This window comes from Mycteria americana, chromosome 13 (assembly GCF_035582795.1).
Source record: "Mycteria americana isolate JAX WOST 10 ecotype Jacksonville Zoo and Gardens chromosome 13, USCA_MyAme_1.0, whole genome shotgun sequence".
NCBI lineage: Eukaryota > Metazoa > Chordata > Aves > Ciconiiformes > Ciconiidae > Mycteria > Mycteria americana.
The window spans coordinates 4,234,976-4,257,346 of record NC_134377.1 but is presented as its reverse complement, the minus strand read 5'-3'; the positions used below and the strand labels follow the sequence as shown (position 1 = coordinate 4,257,346).

Here is a 22,371-nt window from a genome sequence, read left to right as displayed (position 1 = left end):
TACTCCTCTCAAGAACTAATTGAAAAAGACAGAAATAAGTGATGGAATTAAAATTATATATAGTATACGAATACATACACTAACAGTACACTTTTGTAGTGTGTTGTGTATGTAGTGTACTGCTGCAGCCTCAAGATGTGTCTCCACTCTGCCTTAAGAGAGCCAAAACCTGCCTTTCATTCTTTTGTGCACAGAGATGAGACAGCCAGTCTATTTAATTCTTCAGACAAAGTGAAACAACTCAAATAGGTGAAGTCCTCTCAAAATGGAGTTCTGTTGGTAATCACACTCAAAGCTGAACCCAAAGTCTTTCACAACCTGGAGTAGTAGAGTAAATAATGGGCTATGAATGACTCCCACTCAGTTCTTTTTTTTTTTTTTTTTTTTTTGCTTTCTCAGTCTTTGAATTTAAAAGACCTTAGTCTTGTCCTGATATAGGATAAATTAATGCTGAAAACATGTTCAGTAGAATGGAAAAAACTATTTTCCACCCAATGCTAGTATGAAATATAATCTTCAGGATGCCAGCTGGATTAGCTACTGCCTCTGTTTTTCAAGAAAGAGAAGTGTGCTTTAGAAATTGGAGAAAGGGGGACAGGAAGGAAGGTTAAAATGAAATGTGGTCAGTAGGACTTCATTATGATGTACAAAGCATTTCAGTTCCCTGCAGATACTGTTATGCCTCGACAGCTGGTGCCAAGGGGACAGCTACAAAACAGAAGTGGAGTGTATCTTTTTAACTTATTTCATACAGCTCTATAGTATATCATTTTCTCACACTCAAGCTCACTCCAGTTAGCAAAATTCTGCAGTGCAGATTCATAAAAAAGTTTAATTACAAAAAATCCCCCAACCCTACAGCAACAGGCTAACTATCATTATTCATTTTCATGTGTGTCATGCTTGAAAAAGCTTTGCATATTTTAAAAAGCTATGGATCAGCTAAACCTGTCAAAATCCAATCTCTGTATACCTCAGACTTCTACATTTGAGTAAATCAGCACAGCTTTTATGGGTCCATAAAACTCTGACTCATCTCCTTCAGACTGTTTTTTTTCTTCTCCTCAATTTGTTCTCATTACCAGCTAAAGTTAATGAGAAGGCATTAAAGAATGATTTGCAGGGAGATTTGATTTCTGCTTATAGCGGCCACAAAAATCAAACTTTCTTCCTCTTCACCACTAAGTAATTTGTAATTCATAATTTGACTGGTTAGTATTCTACCAAAAATTCTCACCTTCCTCTTCTCACACATACATATACACATACATATACACATTTCTCTTTCATCTCAAGAGAAATGCCACCTATATAAATAAAATCATAGAATCATAAAATCATTTAGGTTGGAAAAGACCTTTAAGATCATTGAGTCCAACCGTTAACCTAGCACTGCCAAGTCCACCACTAAAGCATGTCCCTAAGCACCACATCTATGCAGCTTTTCAATACCTCCAGGGTTGGAGACTCAACCACTTCCCTGGGCAGCCTGTTCCAATGCTTGACAACTCTTTCGGTGAAGAAATTTGTCCTAATATCCAACCTAAACCTCCCCTGGTGCAACTTGAGGCCACTTCCTCTCCTCCTATCACTTGTTACTTGGGAGAAGAGACCGACACCCACCTCGCCACAACCTCCTTTCAGGTGCAAGAAATGTAAGAAAGCCCATATAATTCAGAGTGTAAAATTTACCATTCCCAATAGTTGTTGGCACAGTTCTTACAAAAAAGCCCTATTGTTTTAATCTGCATTTCATACATTTCCAGCATACTAAATTTAATTTCTAAGTTTCCTGCACTCCTATAGCCTTCCTTGTACATGTGTAGTGCCTGCACTAGCATCACTTCTACCATAACCATCTGTAAAAGGTCTACAATGTGTCTTCAGTTAGAATGTAGTTCTTCGATTTTAATCATGCACTTCCACATCTAGATTAAACCCTGAAGGTGATTTTAGTCCAAATTTGTCGAATGCTGAATCCAATTTTCTTCCAAGACAGGTTGCACCATAAGGGCCAATTGGTAAGTCACAGCTTTAAATTCTTTGAATTCTTTAAAAAGAAGAATGATTTATACTTAAAGAGGGATATGGTAATGGTGTAAGTGACTAACTGAGATTTAATACTGAATTGAGAATAGAGGGGATAGATTCTCAATGAATACTTGTAACAAATCCCTCCCATACTTCCAATCTAAGACAATAATGTCAAAAGAAGAGCATCTCAAATCTCAGTAGGCACGTTAAAAATATATGTCTATATTACCATCCACTGTTTTCATTAAAACCTGCTTATCCTCTTTTAATATTGGCATCTGGTAATTACAGAACAACATAAGCATACTCCCTCTTAGTGCTGAAAAAGTGACATTATAAGCCTCCTACAAAAAGGCAGTATGGTAGCTATAAGGAGATTTTAACTGTCAACAAAGTGGTAATCAGTTGCTGTTACTTACTTGGTGGGTAAGGTACTGCTGTTCTACCATCCTTCCCTACAGGGCGTTCCTCAGATCCTACTGTGGGCATTTTTGATGACCGAAGAGCTGGTGATACAGCCTAAAAGCAGAATAATCACATACTATATTAAAAAATATACAAAATATTAGAATTCATAAGCTACTAAGAATTCTGAAAACTCTCTGCATGAGATTTCACAGGAAAGAAAAAAGTGTACTTTTGTACTCTCCCATCCACTCCCCCCACAGAGTCTGGATTCCTTTTTCCTCTCTTTCAACACCAAAACAAAACAAAACAAAGTCTCTGAAATATTTGACTGTCTATACCTGCCCCCCCCCCCCCCCCCCCGATACATACATATAAGCGTATGTATCTATATACACACAAATCATATTGAAAATGTTATCACAAACACTGAGCTTGAAAATAATGTGACTACTCTACTTGCTTCCATGTTTGGACTACTCTAAGATAATAATGAGAATACGACACTGAGAGCAAGAATGCCATAAACAGACCACCACAGGGGACAGCTCAACACATGCAAGTTTTAAGACAGGAAGAACATTAGGTCTGTCCAGGCTAACTTCACAGAAAAAAGTAATTTTTTATTTTGACAGAATGGTCCTCTAGTAGATTTGCATATTAACTGTGACATCTTAAGTGCAGTTTGTGTGGAACCACAGAACAGGGAGAAGTGGTAAATTGGTGTACTTGAAAAGTGCTGCCAAGACCCAGACATTAGACTTTTAAACGCTATTATCTACTATCAGTCAGTTTAGTATCACCTTCTGTATCATTATAGCTATATTAGATTAAGCTTAAAAATAGTAATTATTCAAATCTTTGCCTTTCCATGTGTTTTGATTTTTTTCCTGGTAATCGATGTAAATCTGCTTGTCCTTTTGTATTTCCTAATACTCAGCAACTATTCCTCTTTGCACTGAAATAAAATGCTTGTAGGAATAGAAAGAAACATGCTTCAGAGAATTACTGAAATTCAGTAAGGTTGAATTTATTTTAGTTTGGGCAGCTTCTCAGACAAGGTAAAAGAATAAATCACCAGTTAATGAAACTAGGATCTTTTCCGTAAGTCTCAAACAAACACAAAATACTGACAAAAGCTAAAGGACACGAAACTAGATGTAATGCATTTATAAAGCAACTACATCGCTTTACCTGTGGAAGTATTCTTATAGCCTGTCTATGCAATGACTGAATCAGCAAGTTAGTCGTATATAGGTTCCCCTCACGACTGAAAAACTGTCAGACAACACAAGCTGTGATGTTACCTAAGTGATCTCCTAACATTCCTGAATTATACACAGTGATGATTTCTCTCTTTGATAGATCTCCTGAAAGGATACCTCTCTTTGCTAGCAATTCTTCCTAGTTAAAATCCAAGCCTGCCTACCTGGAAACTCTCTCTCCTATTATTAGGGATAATCATTCCCCACTAGGATTCCATCCTCCTCCTCTTTTTTTGGCTAAGGTTTAAGTCTACAGAATATTCAGTCCTACAAAGACTTACACCAAGCTCATCTTCATCTGAATTATCAAAGATATTATCTAGATCATGAAGAGATGGAGCCAGATCCGTCACCTGTGTGAGGCTACCAGAGCCTACTCGCCCTGCAGCATTGTCTTGCCGGGTATCTATCAAAAAGAAAGGGAAAAACACATGAAAAATGGGAGCAAAATTAAGAAACACAAAATTGCCTTTTTTCAAGTGTACTTCTCACTCTAAACAGGGGACAAGCAAGAATCACTGAGGCCCCTTTTCTATGACGTAGCCTATTAATAACCCTGTAGTCAAGTTTTAAGCAAGCACCGAAGGTCAATCGGGAAAGAATAAATGAAGGTAGCTACTGCTCAACTTTAATATCCTTAAAAAAAAAAAAAAATTATGTTATCATAAAAAGGATGAGCGGAACCAAGTTTTTTTCACCTCAGGAGCAGTCTATAGCTCTCATGTTACAGTACAGTGTTCAGTATGTGATTTTTCCTTTCAGATTTTATTGCATAGCTTTGAGTATTTTTGCTTTGCAGAGCAAATTAAAGAGCTTTTACTCACCAGTCTTAGGAGCAGAACTGAAAATAGACATGGCATCTTTTCCATCAGGAACTGGTGTAGAATGACCTGTCGTGGGGATTTCCTTGGTACCAATTCCATCTTCTGACTATACAAAAAATGCAAGCGTTTTTAATGGATGTTAATTTAAGCTATGTAAGAACAACTGTTTTCCTATATCAAGCCAAACTCAGGGCTCTGGACTAAATGCTTTGAGAAGCAAAAAAAAAAAATTTAAGAAGGGAAAAGAACACAGCTGGCTGCTGTTTATCTACGTGTCAGGAAAAACATGAAGTAACTTTGTGTATGACTTACAAAGGGTTCCATATACATCAGTTAACTTTGATACCCAGTACAGACAATTAGCCACCTCAATTTCTCCAGAAAACACATCTTCTAGAATTTTAAGCGTGGCGGCTACCCACACAGGAATAAATGAGTGAGTAGCCAGGCAATGAAACAGCTCCGTAACGGATAAGATACATAAGAAGTATCATGCATATGGGGCAGGTGATGACCAAAGAATGGTGATCAAATTGTTTTCTTTCACATATGGAAGAACACCTCTAAGGAAATGTTCAAACCAATATAGCGTCCCTGCCACAAATCCTCTCAGCTGAAGGCTAGATTAATTTTGCCCAAGAGAAGAAAAATAAACTTGGGCTGGAGAGATCTGAGCTTTGCAGTGAGGTGAGATGTCAAGCTGAAGCAAGCAAGAAAAAAAAAGCCCAGCAAATTCTTTCATCTCTATAAGTGAATATAAGGCTCAAAATATTTTATTTCTTAGCTTAAATCTGGAACCTGCCACTGGTCAAGCTGAATATAGATGAACAGGAAGTATTCCTTGCAACAGCAGTGTCCTCACATACAAACAGGTTCAGAGGGATGCCAGCAAATACCAGTTCAAAAATACCATAGTGAAATGAAGTTTTTTCCTGTGAGCCAGTGCAGCAAAGAAATACATAATCTCTCTGATTTTGATCTGTGGATCAGGCTTGTGTCTTCCTGAGAGCTGTAGAGCAAATACTGTGCTACAGCACTATAAGTCCAATGAGAACGTTAATGATAAAGACACAGGATTTACATGTTACCTTGTTCTTTTTCAAAGGATCTTTCTCAGCCCCAAGTTTGCATTTTTTATTGCCAGTGAAGCTGTACTTTATATCGCCATCTTCAAAAGTGTAAGGATCACTAGCATCTCCCAAGCCTTCTCCAGGTTGTTGTATTAGAGGCAAGGGGTCAAGATAGTTCAGTGTCTGCACTGGTTTCTGCTCTTCCAAAATTTTAAACCGTTTATTAGGTTGTGCTAAGAGCCTGAAAGTAAAAATAAACAAGCAAACAAAGCCATCATGAAACAAAAACCCCATATCTTTTACAGCAAAGAAAAATAACAGCTCTTAAGATCTGTAGCTGTCACACACAAATACAGGCCCTGTCTCACTCTATCGTCCTTGATCTAGGAGAAATACGTTTTTTCCTCAAATAAAGGATGCATTTGCCTACATTTAGTATTAAACATCTTACTGTCTTAAGAACTACTTTGGGACAATGAAAAAAGAATTAATCTTGTCACTATATAAATCAAAACACTTTGAAGTACACATAACCTTTTCAGCCTAGCAAACTCCATTGTAATTACCAAAATCAATGTTGTCATAACTCAAAAATTCTTCCTCAATTAATTTTAGCTTATACATTTTCATTACCTACTCTCTTTGGTACATTTTTTCTATGCATTGTCAGAATGCAAAAGTAATTTTTAGGCCAGCATAAAATTAATTCAAATTCTCATGCTAAAGTTAAAAATAAACAAATAAACAAATAAATGTATTTGCATAAAAGAAAATCCATGTTTGAAAAAAATAAAAAAATAAAGAGACAGCTAAAAATTCCTTAAAATTTAGGTAGTTCATATTCTTCACTGAGACAGACACTATATGTTAACCACAGTTTTTCTAAAGTAACATTTATAAGAGATTAGCATTTGCTCTTTTCTGGGTACAGACCAGAGAGACTGTTAGGTTTTCTGTTTCGATCCTACAGAGACTGAAGTTAATAGTAAACCTTCTATCAATTTCAAAAATCTGACAGTGGGTTTACAAAATAACAGTATTACTCCATAATATAGTATCAGCTACTGCTTACAGAAAGCGTGGTACGGTGCAATTTTAAACCCACACAATTGGACAAACCACACTGAAGTGCCTCTACAGTGCCATAAACGGAATTTCACTCAAACCCAAGCATTTATGTAGCTGGAAGGCTGCATAACTAAACATAGATTTTCTTTTTTTAAATGATCAAAAGACATAAGCCTAATAAAACTCCTACCTTTGCTTAAATTACTGTGATATAGGTTACAAAAAGATTTATCAGTTCTTACAGCGTCCAACAGAAAGCCAGATAAGAAAGAAAGAAGGCATACCACAATAGCACATTTCTGTTTAAGTATTTCATGTTCTCTCCAGCATACATCATCTTTGATGTTACAGTGAAGCCTTCTACTTGTTTCAATTTCAAGTGAAAACAGAGTTTGGTAACGCTTATAATTTACTAAAGCCACCACTCAGATCAGTTTGCACTCTTACCTTTTCAGTGCAGTGCTGTCCGAGTTTATTTCCATCTTGGCATCGTATCTCTCACATGGAAGATCTGGCGGCCTGAACTCTGGATCATCACTTGATGGGACACTATAGGTCCTCCACATATCTAGTGACTCATTGTTCTGAATTACCCCACAGTATAATGCTGTCTCACTGACCTCTGCCATCAGAGGTAACCTCTGTCCAACAAGGACTGTCCTATCATCTAAGCTGGGCAACGGCTGAAGCTCCAGCCCACCGCCATAGAGTGCTGGGTTTACAGGTACGGAAGGTGGGTCCAGATTCTCTGCTTCCTGACCTCTTGGCTGGGGGCTAAGTGTGGGAGGCAGAGGGGAAGTAGGGGAATGGGGTGAATCCATAGGATTCATATTAATTTGCTTGCTTGGATTTCTAGCAGGTATAGATAGCGGCTTCTCATATTTTCTGGAATTAGGGACTTCTAAAGAGGGCTCCATTCCTGCTAATCCCAGTTTCTGCCCTGATGTGTCCTGCTCCATGCATAGCTCTTCAGTCACAGAGGGCCGATGGTGAAACGGCATCATAGGCCTTTTTTGCAGTTTATCTCCTTTTTCCTGTCTCTCTGTTGTTTTGTGCTTTGAAGAGGCGGGAGGTGGCAACGATGAAGACGAAGATGTTCCCACGCTGAATCCTGGCTGATTTATCGTTGGGGGACGGCTGGAACCAGCAGCACAACGCTGTTTGAAAACCTTGTGCCTGAAAGCAGAGGCAGAAACAAGTTGCTGCATGGTTTATACGGTTATCTGATCTAATAGAAAAAAAAAACCCGAAACCCAAAGAACAGCATTGAGAAATCTTATGTGTATTCCTGATCTTTAACAGATTCGGGACTAGTCACATGATTTGGATCAGGTCGTTCAAGCCAACTCGGCTGCAGTTTCTCTGACCTATAAAATGGAAAATGACAGTCTCCAGAAAAAAGCATTTAAAGGAAAGATTTAATGTTTGTAAAAGCTTAGTACTGCTCAGATGGAAAGTAATATAACAGAAAAATCCAAGCTACTGTTGTTTTCATCACCCTAGCCTTTTTGTTCAAAGACAGCCTTTCGAACAAAATGACTGCTGTGGACACCGCTACTCCTGCACGCTCTTGAGCATCTGTTACAAAAGATACAGATCGGAATTGTTTTAGTTGTGTTCACAGACGCAATACGTGGCAGGATGCTTTCATGGCAGTTTCCTCCTCCATATCAGGTAAGGAAAAATAAATAGAACTCAAAGGTTTCCTGTACTAGGGAAAAATAAGTACAACCCAAAACCAAACCAAACCAAAGAAAGAAAAAAAGAAGAGAAAAGCAACTACCAACTGATGAAGCAAGCATGAATAAATATTTTAAGATATTCAAAACAAAAAATGCAGTAACATAGAAACTTATTACTGGCTTCATGTTTTAGTATGGCTTTTTTCAATTTGTATCCAGTATCTTTAGACAGGGAAGCACGGGCCTGAATTTCGGTATTTCAGGTACTGCTAAACAGTATTTTCATCAAATAGCTGATGGTCCCCACGGATGTTACAACAGGCACATCTAACTGTCCATATTATTATTGGCCTTTCTTGTTGTTCGGGGTTTTTTGTTTAGTTGTTTGTTTGGTTTTTTTCAGCTAAGCACAAACAAAACTTTACTAAGTTTTATTTTATAAATAAATTATTTTACAATTAACTTTTTAATAAAAAATAAGATGTATGGTGCTTAATATTTACACCTGTTTAAAGTTAAATACCATTTCAAAATAAATCACTCCATCCCTATTTTTGTTTATAAACAACAATATCTAGGACAGCAACAAAACATTTCAAAACATATAATGTGCTTCTGGCTCCCCAAGATAAACTCCATTATCGCAAGTAAAGTGGACTAGTAGATTGAAGAAAACCAATTCTGCTTTTAGGACTTAGCTATGAAAACATCCGAGTTTTATAGTACACAGCGGCTGTCAAATGGTACAAGTACAACTTCTTGTACTTGCTACATCTTTTTCCTGTAACCATCCATGTTGTGTGGTATTGTCCTGGCTTTCTTTGTGGGCTTTGCTGTTACCAGGACATGTTGCAAATTCTCTGCCGCAGCAGATGGTCTTCAGCTGCAATCACCCTTAATGTGCAGCTAATGCCCTAGTAACTGAAGATTTGCCTTAAGCATGTTCTTGTAACATTTCATTGACTTAATTCTCCATCACTCACCGTATTTTAACTGACCGCAGAAAATAATTTTAGACAGTCTGTTGTTCAACACACAAAATTGGGTCTGTAGAAGACTGAATTTGATGCTGAGTACCAGACAACCCCTTTAAGACTCCATATTTAAGGTCATATCTTGACATTTATACTCTCATTTACACAATACATAGAATGGGCACAGTAATGACTAAAACAATATCTATATGACAGTAGCTGTCCAGTTTCTGCAGCTACACAGAAAATTTTTATTGCCGTTTGAAATCAGGTACTGCCTTCATTTTAAGGATAATGTTTTCATTTCCCAGTTGCTGTGTTTACTAACTCCAGCATGATGTAGTTATCACCGGAGGTATTAAAAGACAGTATGAAATTGCAAATGCAGCTGAACCTATCCATAGATTCACGTTTCCATTTTCCACTATTGATTCCTCACGCTTTCCAGGCAAGACTGGACCTGAGTGTTCCATAGGAAACACTTGGCATCCTGACAAAACATTTATCTGTTCCGTGTTCTTGAGTATACACATACAAGCAACAAATAATCAGGGGTAAAGAGCAAGGCTGCAGAAGAGCAACACTTTCACTTGGGATGCAGCAGAGTCTCCAGATTGAACACTCTGCCCTCTGTATGATGCACAGTTCTTCTGCATCCCTTTATCTCTTCTAAATACACAAAGAAGAACAGGCTTCATGAGAAGTCAAACACAAAAGGTACAAGGGCACAATCTTGCTTCATTCAATTTTGGACAATGGAAATTTCTAATCAACAACCCTTCAGAGATTGTGAGAATGCTACATTCCTGAATTTCTCTGTATAGGCAAATCTATACAGAAAGCTCTGCAGAGACCGCTGTGGCAGGTAACACATTCAAAGATTTGGTTAGACAATATATTAATTCTACTATTATTAACAACAGCATTATTCTCGAGTTTGCCTCACTGTTAAAGAAAAATAAGGAAGAAAAAAGAAAAACAGCTATGCTTCAACCAGACAAAAAGCAGATAATCATTTTGGCCACATCACTGGCTGCTGTGTTGCCTATTATTTTGACAAAGACCCTTATTGCAGCTGGGGAGGGGCAGGGGAGGAATGGGGGGGGGGACGAGATGGGGAAAAAAAAAATATATATATACCGAAGGGGTTAGCACAGCACGATCGGCATTTCTGTTTGATCATACAAATGACATTTACATCTGTGCACCCTTAAGGAATAACTTCTTTAGGTCATAAAAACATCTTTACCAATCTTAAGTAGAGAGTGACCTAGGAATTAAAAGCTTCAGTAGAAGCTGTTTCGCAGAACCATTTCATGGGAAACTGTTTTTTTCTAGCCCTGTAACATCTCTGTGATAATTTTAAGAATGTTAAGCAGAATTGGTGGTGCTGGTTTGCCTTTCCTGAGTGAGTAGTACTGGAACTTTAGGCATTCATCAAAGATTACAGATAATTTAATAAACTCTTAAAGCGTTTGTGTAAGTGAGCTGTGATTTCTTTTTGATCAGTTGACAGTGGATGACCATGCTGCAAAGGTTTTATATTCTCTTGGGCATTTTTTGGTGTTCAATGAGTCATGGCAGATTGACTAGAGGTACAGAGTAAGGTGTTTCTTAGGGATATTTCTCCTCTTCCTCCAAACAGGGACAGTAGCACTATCCCTCAATCAGGATGGTCTGAAACTTAGGCAGCTTCTGTCCCCCTTCATCATGAGTCTCACCACTCCAAACTTTAAAGCTTACATCTCTGGGAAGCCTGAAGGATGAGTTCATTACGAACGAGAAATGTTTCAGGGATTCTAGCCCCCATTCTCTAGTCAAGATAATTTTTCCACTCAAGTTGACAACTGCAGGTGACAATGATATGAGATGCACATTAATCACCTGAATATGAGTGGTGATCACAGTTTTGATATTAGAGTTTCCTCTTCTTTCAGCTAAAACGTATCTCCCTTTTGTAAGCGTACCTCTGTCTGAATTAAACAGGGCTCTTCCAATATGATAAATGCTTACTCTCTTCAAAGCTCACCTGGAACAAGAACAACTGACTCTTTGGACTGGATCCACAAAATCCCAAGAAACAGTATTGTTAGGAACTTCCTCTTCCAAATTTGCAGTTGTAATTTGATTCCTCCTGAAGAAGATAAAATTCTTTTAGTAGTTATCACTTTTGTAAAACAGAATTTAAAAAATGCACATGCATAAATTCACATATGTTCCCCTCAAATAAATTACTTCCTTCTACTTCACCTCTGCAATAGAATTCTGTATTTAACAGTAGTTCCCTCTACTACTCCTTAAAACTTATAGTTTGATTTATGTGGGAGGATGGTACCAGCTCTACATCAGATAGCTCTGTCTGGAGTTTGAGCACAAGAAGCAAGGGGCAAGCAATTTAAACTGAATCTGGAAATTCTTCTCACATATCCAATGAGGAAATTGCATGGAAATAGTGAAAAATAAAGATTTCAGGGCACACCATGCCATGAATATACTTCAAGTCTCCAGTAATAAAGGCCTATGATACTAACAACAAGACTTTACCATATCCTTGTCGACCAGAATTTTAGTTCAACACATGTAATCTAATGCTTTACAAATATTACCCTTAGAGTTCTAAATCTCAAATATATACTATTTGTTCTTCAGTCACCCAACTTCCAGTCTAGTAACTACAACTGAAGCGAGAAACTGCAATCAATAAATCTGAAAGCATCTAGCCGAAGGCACGTATTATAGATTTGTAACCTCAAAGACTGTCGCAATTAAGATACACAACTGCAAATACAATGCTAAGTGTTAGGAGTTTTCAGCTGAACACCGTAACATATTTTCTTTGATAATACTGTTCTGCATCATTAGCTTTGATTAGTGGCAAAAGAATTCTGTGAGGAATAACATTATCTAGGGCAAAACTATTATAATTTTAACTATATATTATGTATTATTAATAAACAAAACCATCAGGACTACTGCCTTACTTGGACTGTGACCTGTTGAGAATGCATTCCTTCCAGACACGGTGAACCATATGACTGTGAAATTTTGGAGTAATCTTGCCTGATTTCTTTGGACTGTGTACACTGACTGTCCCCTCCTGTACAGCTGAATGGCTGATATTGCTCTGAGAGCATCCACTTTCTCCTGCAATATAAATTAAGCATTAATGTTATAGCCGCTCTTAATATTCACATTTGATACTTTTCCTGAAAAGACTTTCCCTCTTACAAGGCTGCTGACTACAGCGATGTTCACATTCACTAGACAATGCTTAAAGCATCGTTACAAAAGACTGACTAAACTACATTTCAAAGCAACACTTGCCTTTGGGGTAACAAAGACGGCACTAGGTTATACCAGATATACGTGCAATACGGTCGTGCGAGTACTGCACCTCATGTGCGATAATATACTCTGCTGCTTAAATGCAGGTAGTTTAGATAGCCCCCTAAAGCCTTCTATTGAATCACTGAGAAACAGCGTTTGGCCTGAGAAATACGTTCTGGCCTTCCACCAGCTCCTGATAGACTACAATAGCGCAGCTAGAGTTTCCTCCCAATTATCCTCGATGTTAAACTTGAATTTATACAGTCTTCGGTGAGTTGCTTTAAAGACTAAATTTATTATAATATAGATGGTTCTAAAAGCATCTATTAAGAAAACCAATAATTTATGTAGACTATTTCAAAGCAATAATCAATTCTTTATACTCAGGATAAAACCTCACTGAAGAAACCAATGGATTAGTGTGATGCTATTTCTTCATAATATGCTTGAATTGAAATATCAGAGTCAAAACTTGCTTTGGTAAAATCTTACAGCTGGGATGTATACTACTACAGAAATTGTTCAACATCTGATCATTAGTATATACTATTAACATAATATGTGAGGTTCTCAGTAATACTGTATGATTATCAAAGAGATAACAAATGAAGATATTACTTCAACATGTTAATAGCCTGAAAACTCCGATTCATGTTCTGCACTTCATTTCTTTCTGTCTGTGATGCAGAAACCTTACCAGCTATTGTATAAGCAGACGGGTTTTTTTCTACTATGAAATATGTTTTTGGTTTAGAATAACTGCAGTCTAACACATCATCTTTACAAACACAAACTACAACAGCAGAGGGAGCTTTAGGTTCATTTGGCCTGGCGACTGAGTAACACTACTCTCTGCTCTGGATGGAAAAGTAAGTAAGGATATGCCGCATTTTAACAAGGTCAAATCAGTGTACAGAACACTTCGTCCTTCTGCCTGATGCAATTTAAGAAGCCTTAAGAATGAAATGCTGAAAGGATTCACTGCTATACATCACTGCATCTAACAAGGTAATTCTGCTGATTTCTATTAGGTGACTTCCAAAATAGAACTTTTAAAATTGTGCACAAGCTGCCTGACCCAGTATCTTCTTTGATTTTTCATGCTTATATATTTTTTCTCCAGTTAGACCTTCCCTGATTCTCTTTTGTAAAGAATTCTAATTAGAAAAAAAAAAAAAGAGGCAGTCAAACCCATAAATCCCTAGACATACTGAGGCTTGTGGCTCTAACAATTTATTTCACCGGCTTTCAAATGTTCTACAACATTGTGAACTTGACAGATGATCAAAAGAACAGGTCAAAACTTCAGAATTAGCAAATCTGTCCTCCTTTTCGGGGGGGGGAGGATGTGTGTATATAAACAAACATAATGCGCACACGTATATGTCAATAGCAGGACAGTTACAACTGCCAGGAAAAAACGAAGTATGATGGAAAGGGAAGGATAGGAGGTATGAGAGGATAACCAAGGAGCTACCAGAGCTGTCAAGTTACATTTGAGTGCGTTAATTATTGTTTTCCAAAATTCTGTAATATTTTTATACCATACAGTACAGCAACACATGGCATAACATGAAACAGAACTTTGCAGCAGGCAAAAACATTTTGTTCTCATACACTGACACTAATTTTTATCCATGAAAATCACTGACAAAATACTGGAATGCACACAAATAACTATGTACCACAAATAATGGTATAAATACTGGAGGACACAACCAGCCACTCACCAGAGGTCACTGCACAATCCCTATGGTGCAGTCTGTTTCTACCCGTGAAAAATGCCATTCCCTAGTTTCAGCAGCAATTTGTTTCATCACATACTTTAGACACAATCACGGAAATTACGGTTGAAAGAGACCTGAAGAGGTCATCTAGTCCATCCCCTGCTTCAAAGCTGGATCGACATATTTGACTAACCTGTTCTTTAAAAACAAACAAAACAACACCCCCCCACCCCCCCCCAAACCCCCTCAACAACCCACCCACCTCTCTGCTAATGGAGATTCTGTAGCTTCCCACCAGTCAATTTATTCTAACACTTCATTATCCTTCCTCAGAGAAAGTTTTGCCTCATGTTTAACCTAGTTTTGCTTTGCTCCAGTTTAGGTTCATTACATATTGGTTGCAGAGAAAAGATTATTCTTTTTCTCCTTTTATGTCTCTGAAGACTGCTACACCGCCTCTCCTTCAAATTTCTCTTCTCTAGACTAAACAACCTCAATTCTTTCCATCTTTTCCTGTAGGTCCTGTTTGCAAAATCTATAATCATTCTCACTGCACTTTTCTGGACTCCATCCAATTTGTCCGCATCTTTACGTGTTCAAAACTGGACATGGTACTACAACCACATTTTTACTACTATGGGGCAGAACTGAAGTATTATTCATGTGCCTCAGACTAATCCAGTTTATGTATCCCATTTACTGATTCTGAACTGCATGACATATTTTTCCAATCCATTTCTCCAATGTTTCAAGGTCTTTTAAAATGGTGTATGATATAATATAAAGGAATCCTTTCATTGTTCGCTGGAGAGGCACCCCTCTGATACAATTTCATATTGCCCTCAAACAATAGCAGAGATCAAACAGAAACCGTGACTGCCAGATTGGACAATATGAACAGGTTTTAGATATTAATAGTTTATAAATATTCTAAAATAGAATCCCCTTGTGACATTGTACAAGTTTAACACGGCTCTGAAAAATTTAAAAATACTATAGCACATTAAAATATTCATCAATACTTGAATAGAGATTGTTGTTTAGAAGTCAATTGTCTTGCTTTAGTTAGTTACTAATAAGCTTTTTGCTTATTTTAACTATCAGTTGCCTTGAAAAACACTATTCAAAGTGAATTTAAATCTCACATTCTGTATTATTAGCAGTAAATACTAAATACTTTGATTGTCTTCATATACAGGCACTGTTCATGGACAAGTGAATCCAGACAAGTACTTCCACAGCAATGAAGTCAATGATGACTAGTTTTCTTTGGCTTTGCATCAAGATTGATCCTCTTGATGTGACAGGACTATCTAATAAAGGCTAAGCTAGCTTGGTAGCTCCTTAGACCTCAGTGAGGGTATAACAAGGATTCTTTATCCCCAACTGGCTGCATAGACTCACAGAAACTTCTGGGAACTTCATGTCTTTGACACTTCTATTGCTCTGTGAAATTTGGTAAGCACTAATCACCAAGTTCAAAAAAAGCGCAAGTTCAAGCAGAAGAAGGTTGCCCAGTGGTGAGTAGTGTCTAATGATTTTGCCAATGTGACTCAAGTCAGAGAATATTCTGTGAACTGAGAGCCCAATTCCAAATAATAGTCATTTGCAAAGCATAAAACATGCCAGTACTTGTGAAATTATTATTAATAAAGGTTACAAGGAGAGGCTGAGAAAGCTGGGGGAGGAATCTTATCAATGTATACAAATACTTGACAGGGAGAATAGAGAGGATATAACCAGCAGTATCCAGTGAAAGGATAAGAGGCAACAGGCATAAATTGAAATACAGGAAATTCCATTTAAACATAAGAAAAAAATTTTTACGGTGAAGGTGGTCAGCCATGGGAACAGGTTGCCCAGAGAGGTTGTGGAGTCTCTGTCCTTAGAGATATTCAAAACCTGACTGGACAATGTCCTGAGCAACCTGCCCTACCTGACCCTGCTTTCAGCAGAAGAGTTCGATTAGACAATCTCCGGAGGCCCCTTCCAACCTCAACTATCTTGTAACTCTGTTAGTAACTGGCAAGTCTGTAAAGAGCAAGTTCAGAACACAATCTACACAGAAAAAAAAAAAAAATAGCTGTAAACATGCCTTCAAAACATTTTTTTGAGGAAAAAAAAAAAATCACTTGATTTCTTTTATCTATATCAGGTATTTTCTTTTTTTTTTTTTTAACTTTATTATCTTAGAAGTTTGCACTCAAACAGATGTTTGACTCCTCTGTTCCTTACTTCTCATTTGAAATTGCAGTCCTGAATTTGTTACAGCATAACCACACTGACAGCAAACTAATCTTAAGGTCTTGTCTGTATTCCAGATGATGACAGGTTACAGTTATTTATTTTCATTTCTGAGGAGCAACAGTATATACATATTCATGTCAACAAAGCAAGATATTAAGGATATAGTACCCCACATACCAAGCGTTAGGATGGCTTCTGAGATTAGAACTACTATGGATCCAAATACTTGAAAGGGGCATACTCTATCCAGACAAAACACATAACTCACTTGCAAATATTATGCACACTCCATTTTCCATCTGCCTATGATGCAAGCCTATGTCAGACCTCATTTGGGAAGCCCAGCTCCTTCCTACCAGTTCCAGAGACTTATGCATTTCTTTTAAATGGCCCTTAATTAAAACTCAACTGTGCTGGGCAAGAAGAGTAGCTAGCACTTGCAAATTTTTATTATATCAACATGAATACTTAGTTAAGTGCTGTATTTCTAGCTCTTTACAAACAGAACTACATACTCTTGTATGTTCACTGTACTCTTGTACCACAATGAATCAACACCCTCCTCCCATCCCAGCACAAGGAAACCAACACTTCATAAACACTGGCAAAATCTGTCAAATACTGTCAGAATCTAGTCTCTCAGGTACTTGCACTACTGCACAAAGATAATGCAGTTACAGAAAATGAAGCTTAACTGAATTCACAAAGTTTTGTTTAAAGACGTGTCTTCTTCAGGAGTGTTTAAAGCATTGGCTCTCATTTATCACAGACCTACAGAAACAGTGCTCTCCTAACTTTCAGTCTATTGCCTGTCTTTAATCTGCTACTCTTCACATACTTATCCTCACTTATCATGACCTATGCAAAAATGAAAGACTGACTCCAGCCTCCTAAGTTTATTGCTTACCCATAACGGCCTGTTCTGGAGAAGTGGGTGGAGTGAGTGGCATCCCACAGGTACTAGCAGGATCTTTCACGCTTCCAAGCCCCTGCTGTCCCACATTTATATGGCCTCCAGTATTGGCAGCGTTCTGTGACATGGGGATGTCACTCTGGGAGATGAGAACAAAGGCTGAAGGATATACCATCCTTACACCACCTACAAAGAAATGGAAAAACAGAAGTCTTAAATATACCTGAAAATATTGAGCAGCCCTAGCTACTTCAACTTGTTTTCAATATCAATTAGACAAAACTTATTATCCAAAATATAAAGAGCTAAGGCATTTCACGTACTAGTATACATCTAACCCTCTATAACCAGCACAGAGCTTAAACATGTAGCTTGATACTGTGAATAATAGCATGTGGGATACAGGGAGTACAGAAGCTTGAGGCAAGATAACTAGTCAGATGTTCCGGTGTCAAGAGAGCTACAAGAGAAGATCGGAAAATTATAATGGCTGTTTCTGATTAATTAGATTTTTTTCTTTTTAAATCATGTGGAGGAAAATAATCCTTCAGGCAGAATACTGAAACTTACCAACAATGACTTCAACTGCCACAGGGAAATCGTTGTCATATCCCAACTCTTCTTCCTCTTTCATGCCTTCTTTTTTCTTCAGCACCATAGGGTAAAAATACTGCCATTCCTCCATCAATTTACGAGTTGCTGGGTCTGACATCTTATATGACTGGCCCGTGAGTGTACCATTTAAACCATAAGGACTCACCAAAACTGCAAAGTAAGAAACAACAGTCCTACAGTCCATATGTTTCAACCACGTATCAGCCAGTCTCTGCCCCTCTAGCTTGAGTCACTGTTCCATTCGCATGCTGATTTAAGCATCTGTCTTCAGGGGAAAGCTACTGCAAAATCAGGTACGGGTGTGAATTTAAAGCTACGTTCTGCTGCACTAGCTTCCTGTACAGCCATCCTCACTGAGCTAAAAATGGACCTTTTTGCAGTTTAGTTTAATAATTTCCCCAATGAACTAATCTAAGTGTACTGAAACAGCACTCGCTATGGCAAAGGGACGACGATACGTGGAAGTAACAGAGGATAGATATTCAACAATAGGGTTTTTACCAGGAACACATGGTACTAGAGACTTCTCAGCATTAAAAAGCATAGAGATGACAATATATGAAGACGACTACAGTCATGACAAACAAGGAAAACTAGTTGCTCAACAACAGGTATTTCCATTCAGACTCAATTTTGCTTTTAGTCGTATTTGATTTGAGAGAGTAGTGAATTTAGCTCACTGAAATAAAACCTTCTATGATTTAAGTGTCTGAGCCTCTGTCAAAACTTTACGTTTAGAAACAAAATGTTTTTCGATAAAGCTTCTATAAATTAACATCTCTATAAATGCTCATTTTATAAGTCTCTGTGTTCCTTTACTGTATGTTTAATTTTATAAAGATTTCTTGCTTTAATTGCTGAAATTATAATTTCAGACTGTAAAGACAGTATAACTCAATGACTCAAATATTCTTAAATTTTTTTGGTGTAGAGCATTGCACCACTATTGCATCATGAATTTAATAAGCCATTAACTTAATTCTGTAAAATGCTAATTTCTTACACTGGCAAATAAATAGTCACGCATACTTCAAGTTTTTCATTGTTTCTGATATATTTTCACACACACACCCTTTTTTTAAAAGAAAACAAAAAAACCCCCAAAACAAACAAACAAAAAAACCAACCAACCAAACAAAACAGTTGACAATCTATGAACGAAAAGTAATCCTGAATTAGATAAGCTCAGTATTTGTATTTACGCAGCACTGAAGTTACAGATTGGAGGCCACTGACCTAGACACCATGTAAGAAAATCAAATCAGTGCACTCACTTTTAAGTCTTTTTAAACAAGATGATGTTTGCTTGTTTTATTCTTGATGAATTTCTTCATTTTATTTACTATATGCATGCACCTTTAAAAACAATGTCTGGAAAATTCCCATACCATTTATGGCTGGCTACAGCGTTGAAGTTCTAACAACATTTTCCCTTACGTCCACAACTTCCTGAATAGAAATTTAACCCATCTGAAGTGTTACTTAATCTTATTCACCTCTGAAGATAACATCACCAGGAGCAAAGTCCCTGCCACACAGAAGTGAGGTTAAGCACACAAAGTTCCAAATCCAGCTCACTTACCTTGGAACGGTGACGGTGAAGACTGGGCCATATGGATATGCTCTTCGTTGATCAGGTAGATTGGCTGGTGTTGAGCAATCTCCACACTTGTGCACACATTGCTTTCCCCATGAAGAAAGAATGTGAAGGCACACGACAAATGTTCACTGGAGGAGGGGTGAGACAAACGAGAAACAGATTTATCAGCATGTTAATGAACTCAGAGGAGGTAGTGATTCCATAGCCTTAGAGGCCAAATCTATACTCTTCTGTTCTGTCACTTGTGGCTACTGAGTACAGGTTCATTGATTGATAACCACATATGACAGAATGACCTGTCACTAGACAGCTATCTGACAATGTTGGCACCCGTCTCAAGGATTTGTTCTCCTACTTGTTTCAATTAATAAGATCAATACAAACAAATGGGATCTTAAACAGGATTCAAGTAGTAAAAATAAGGTCTTCAGAAAGATAAAGGAATTCTTCAAAATTCACTCTGCAATGGGTTCTAGCTGAAAAGGAATAAAAAAGGAATAGGACAGATGTTTGTCTAACACCTCAGGAGAACCTCCATTAAAGAAAATAAAAGCACATAAATATTATAAAAAGTTGACAATGGTCTATGAGGAACCATGGATTTGCCACTGACAATTAAACGTAATTTGAAATGAATGCTATTTAAAATATTCCCGCTTTATTCTACCCATAAAATGACCTCCCATCATAGCTGACTATTTGCTTAAATATTCTTTGCCACAAAGCCACAAGAAAATGAAAACAGAACACATCTCATGCTTTTTATCATCATTTTAATCAACTAAAAATTTACAGAGCTGAAGTGGTAATTATGCAGTAATTTTTCTGTCCAATACAATAGCTACACATAGTTTATAGCTGTTGGCTTTGGCACTGGGCCAGCCATAATGTAACCAGTATTTTAAAGACAGCTCTTAACTACCTTCCCCAAAAAGAAATAACACAGGCAACCATAGCAATTCCACTTCAGTATTTAAGTCAACCAACTGTTCTACTACTGTCAGCTACTTTTAAACAAAGGCACTGATGGTCTAGAATAGGAAGCTGTTTTAATCTCACTAAATCTCTGAATGATTCTACATATCATGTGGAACAACTTTTCATGCTGTACTAGTTACTCTCTGTAAGCCTCAAATACTACCACAAAAACCCCAAAGAAAATGGTCAGCTAAGAAAAACCTGGAGAGAAAAGGTTACTTAAATGACAGATAACAACTAAACCTCCTTGGTGCTATCACCTTGTATTCAGAAGTACTTCGTAGCAATCATTTAATTCCATGAAATAAAAGGTTTCATTAGATTTCCATTTTCACAAGGGAAAGAAATTTCACTATCATCAGTGTTGCAGAAGTAAACTGATCATTAATTTACATGGGGGGGCAGGGAGGGAGGGAACAGGACATGGGACAAAATGGGTCATAAATTCCAGGTATTTCTATCCAGCTGTCTTGCCCCAAGAAGAAAAAAAATCAATTCATGTAAAAAAAAGTGAACAACGGATTTCTGCACACAGAGGAAATACAAAAGTAAAAGCAAAGCCCAATTATTTAATCAAAACCCATTAGTTTCCTTACATAGGATGATAGCCCTTAGTATCAAAAAGGTCTTAATAAATAAAAAAAAGATGAGAAATCTGGTCTAAGATCAAGCGGATATAATCTCTGCAAAGGGTTCAGCGTGCAGCCGGTCAGCCTTTCTAAAGCAGAGAGCAAAGCTATTTGTAAAGTAGTCATTTTCAACTCCTGTCTTTAGGATATTACACAGAAATCCTCCTGATTCTGCAAGCTTCCTACAGTGTTTGACTGTGAAAGTCTTGCTTGTCTTCTATTGAACTGAAGAAAAAAATAGCCTTCTGGGACCACACAGGGACTCTTTCAAGTCTCTTGCAAAGTGCTCTGGCATGAACAAATCACGTGCAATCTTATGCAACATTCGCAACTACCCATAAACACTGTCAGAATAAGAAATAGACAAAAAATCAGAGTTTAGAAGACAAAAGCTTCATTTGTTTTTGCAGGGAAGGGAATGCACGCCACTAACTTTTTCAACTGAGAATCAGCTAACACCAAAATTAATCATTAAGTTCAAAAAATTAAATAGCCTCGGATTAAAAGTGTATACAACTAATTACAGGAAAAAGATATATACATACAGTATTAGCCCGTTTTACTTTCCTGCAAATACGACAGATTAAAGAATCATAGTAATGAATGTCACTACTTGTGACCAGCAATAAATACTTCATTAGTGAAAGATGGATCATTTCTAGCACTGGATCCAAAGTAAATCATGCTCAGCTTTAGAAAGAGAACCAACAAATCTCATTCACTCAAGTATTCCTTGTCTTCAGACCACAGCTAACAAGTCCTTATGGTACGAAGCACTCCCTGCCGAGCAAGTAAGCCTCCAGCCGGCCTGCGCACGTCCGGCAGCAAGCCTCCTTTCCCGCTCCCCTCTCCAGGCCTTCCTCCCGAGGGCGGTCTGACAGCGCTTTGCCGGAGAAGGAACAGTTACACAAATTTTATGCTCCCTCTGGTGCCAGTCATTGCTATACGCTCAGCTTTCAAGACCAAAAATAATAAAGATCAAGGCCTGGGGACTTCCTACACTCCTAATAAGC

General features: G+C 37.6%; 1 protein-coding gene across 1 annotated transcript in view; it reads right to left on the bottom strand.

Moving 5' to 3' along the window:
• MED13L (mediator complex subunit 13L) overlaps positions 1–22,371 on the bottom strand; it is a 209,478-nt gene that overhangs the window by 37,051 nt on the left and 150,056 nt on the right. Inside the window, exons 5-14 of the mRNA XM_075516647.1 lie at positions 19,734–19,879; positions 18,107–18,301; positions 17,531–17,722; positions 12,304–12,466; positions 11,352–11,456; positions 7,114–7,842; positions 5,617–5,839; positions 4,529–4,634; positions 3,986–4,110; positions 2,454–2,553 (exon numbers count right to left, since the gene is read on the bottom strand). Coding sequence (XP_075372762.1) covers positions 2,454–2,553; positions 3,986–4,110; positions 4,529–4,634; positions 5,617–5,839; positions 7,114–7,842; positions 11,352–11,456; positions 12,304–12,466; positions 17,531–17,722; positions 18,107–18,301; positions 19,734–19,879 — 2,084 coding nt within the window. The remainder of the gene's footprint in view (positions 1–2,453; positions 2,554–3,985; positions 4,111–4,528; positions 4,635–5,616; positions 5,840–7,113; positions 7,843–11,351; positions 11,457–12,303; positions 12,467–17,530; positions 17,723–18,106; positions 18,302–19,733; positions 19,880–22,371) is intronic.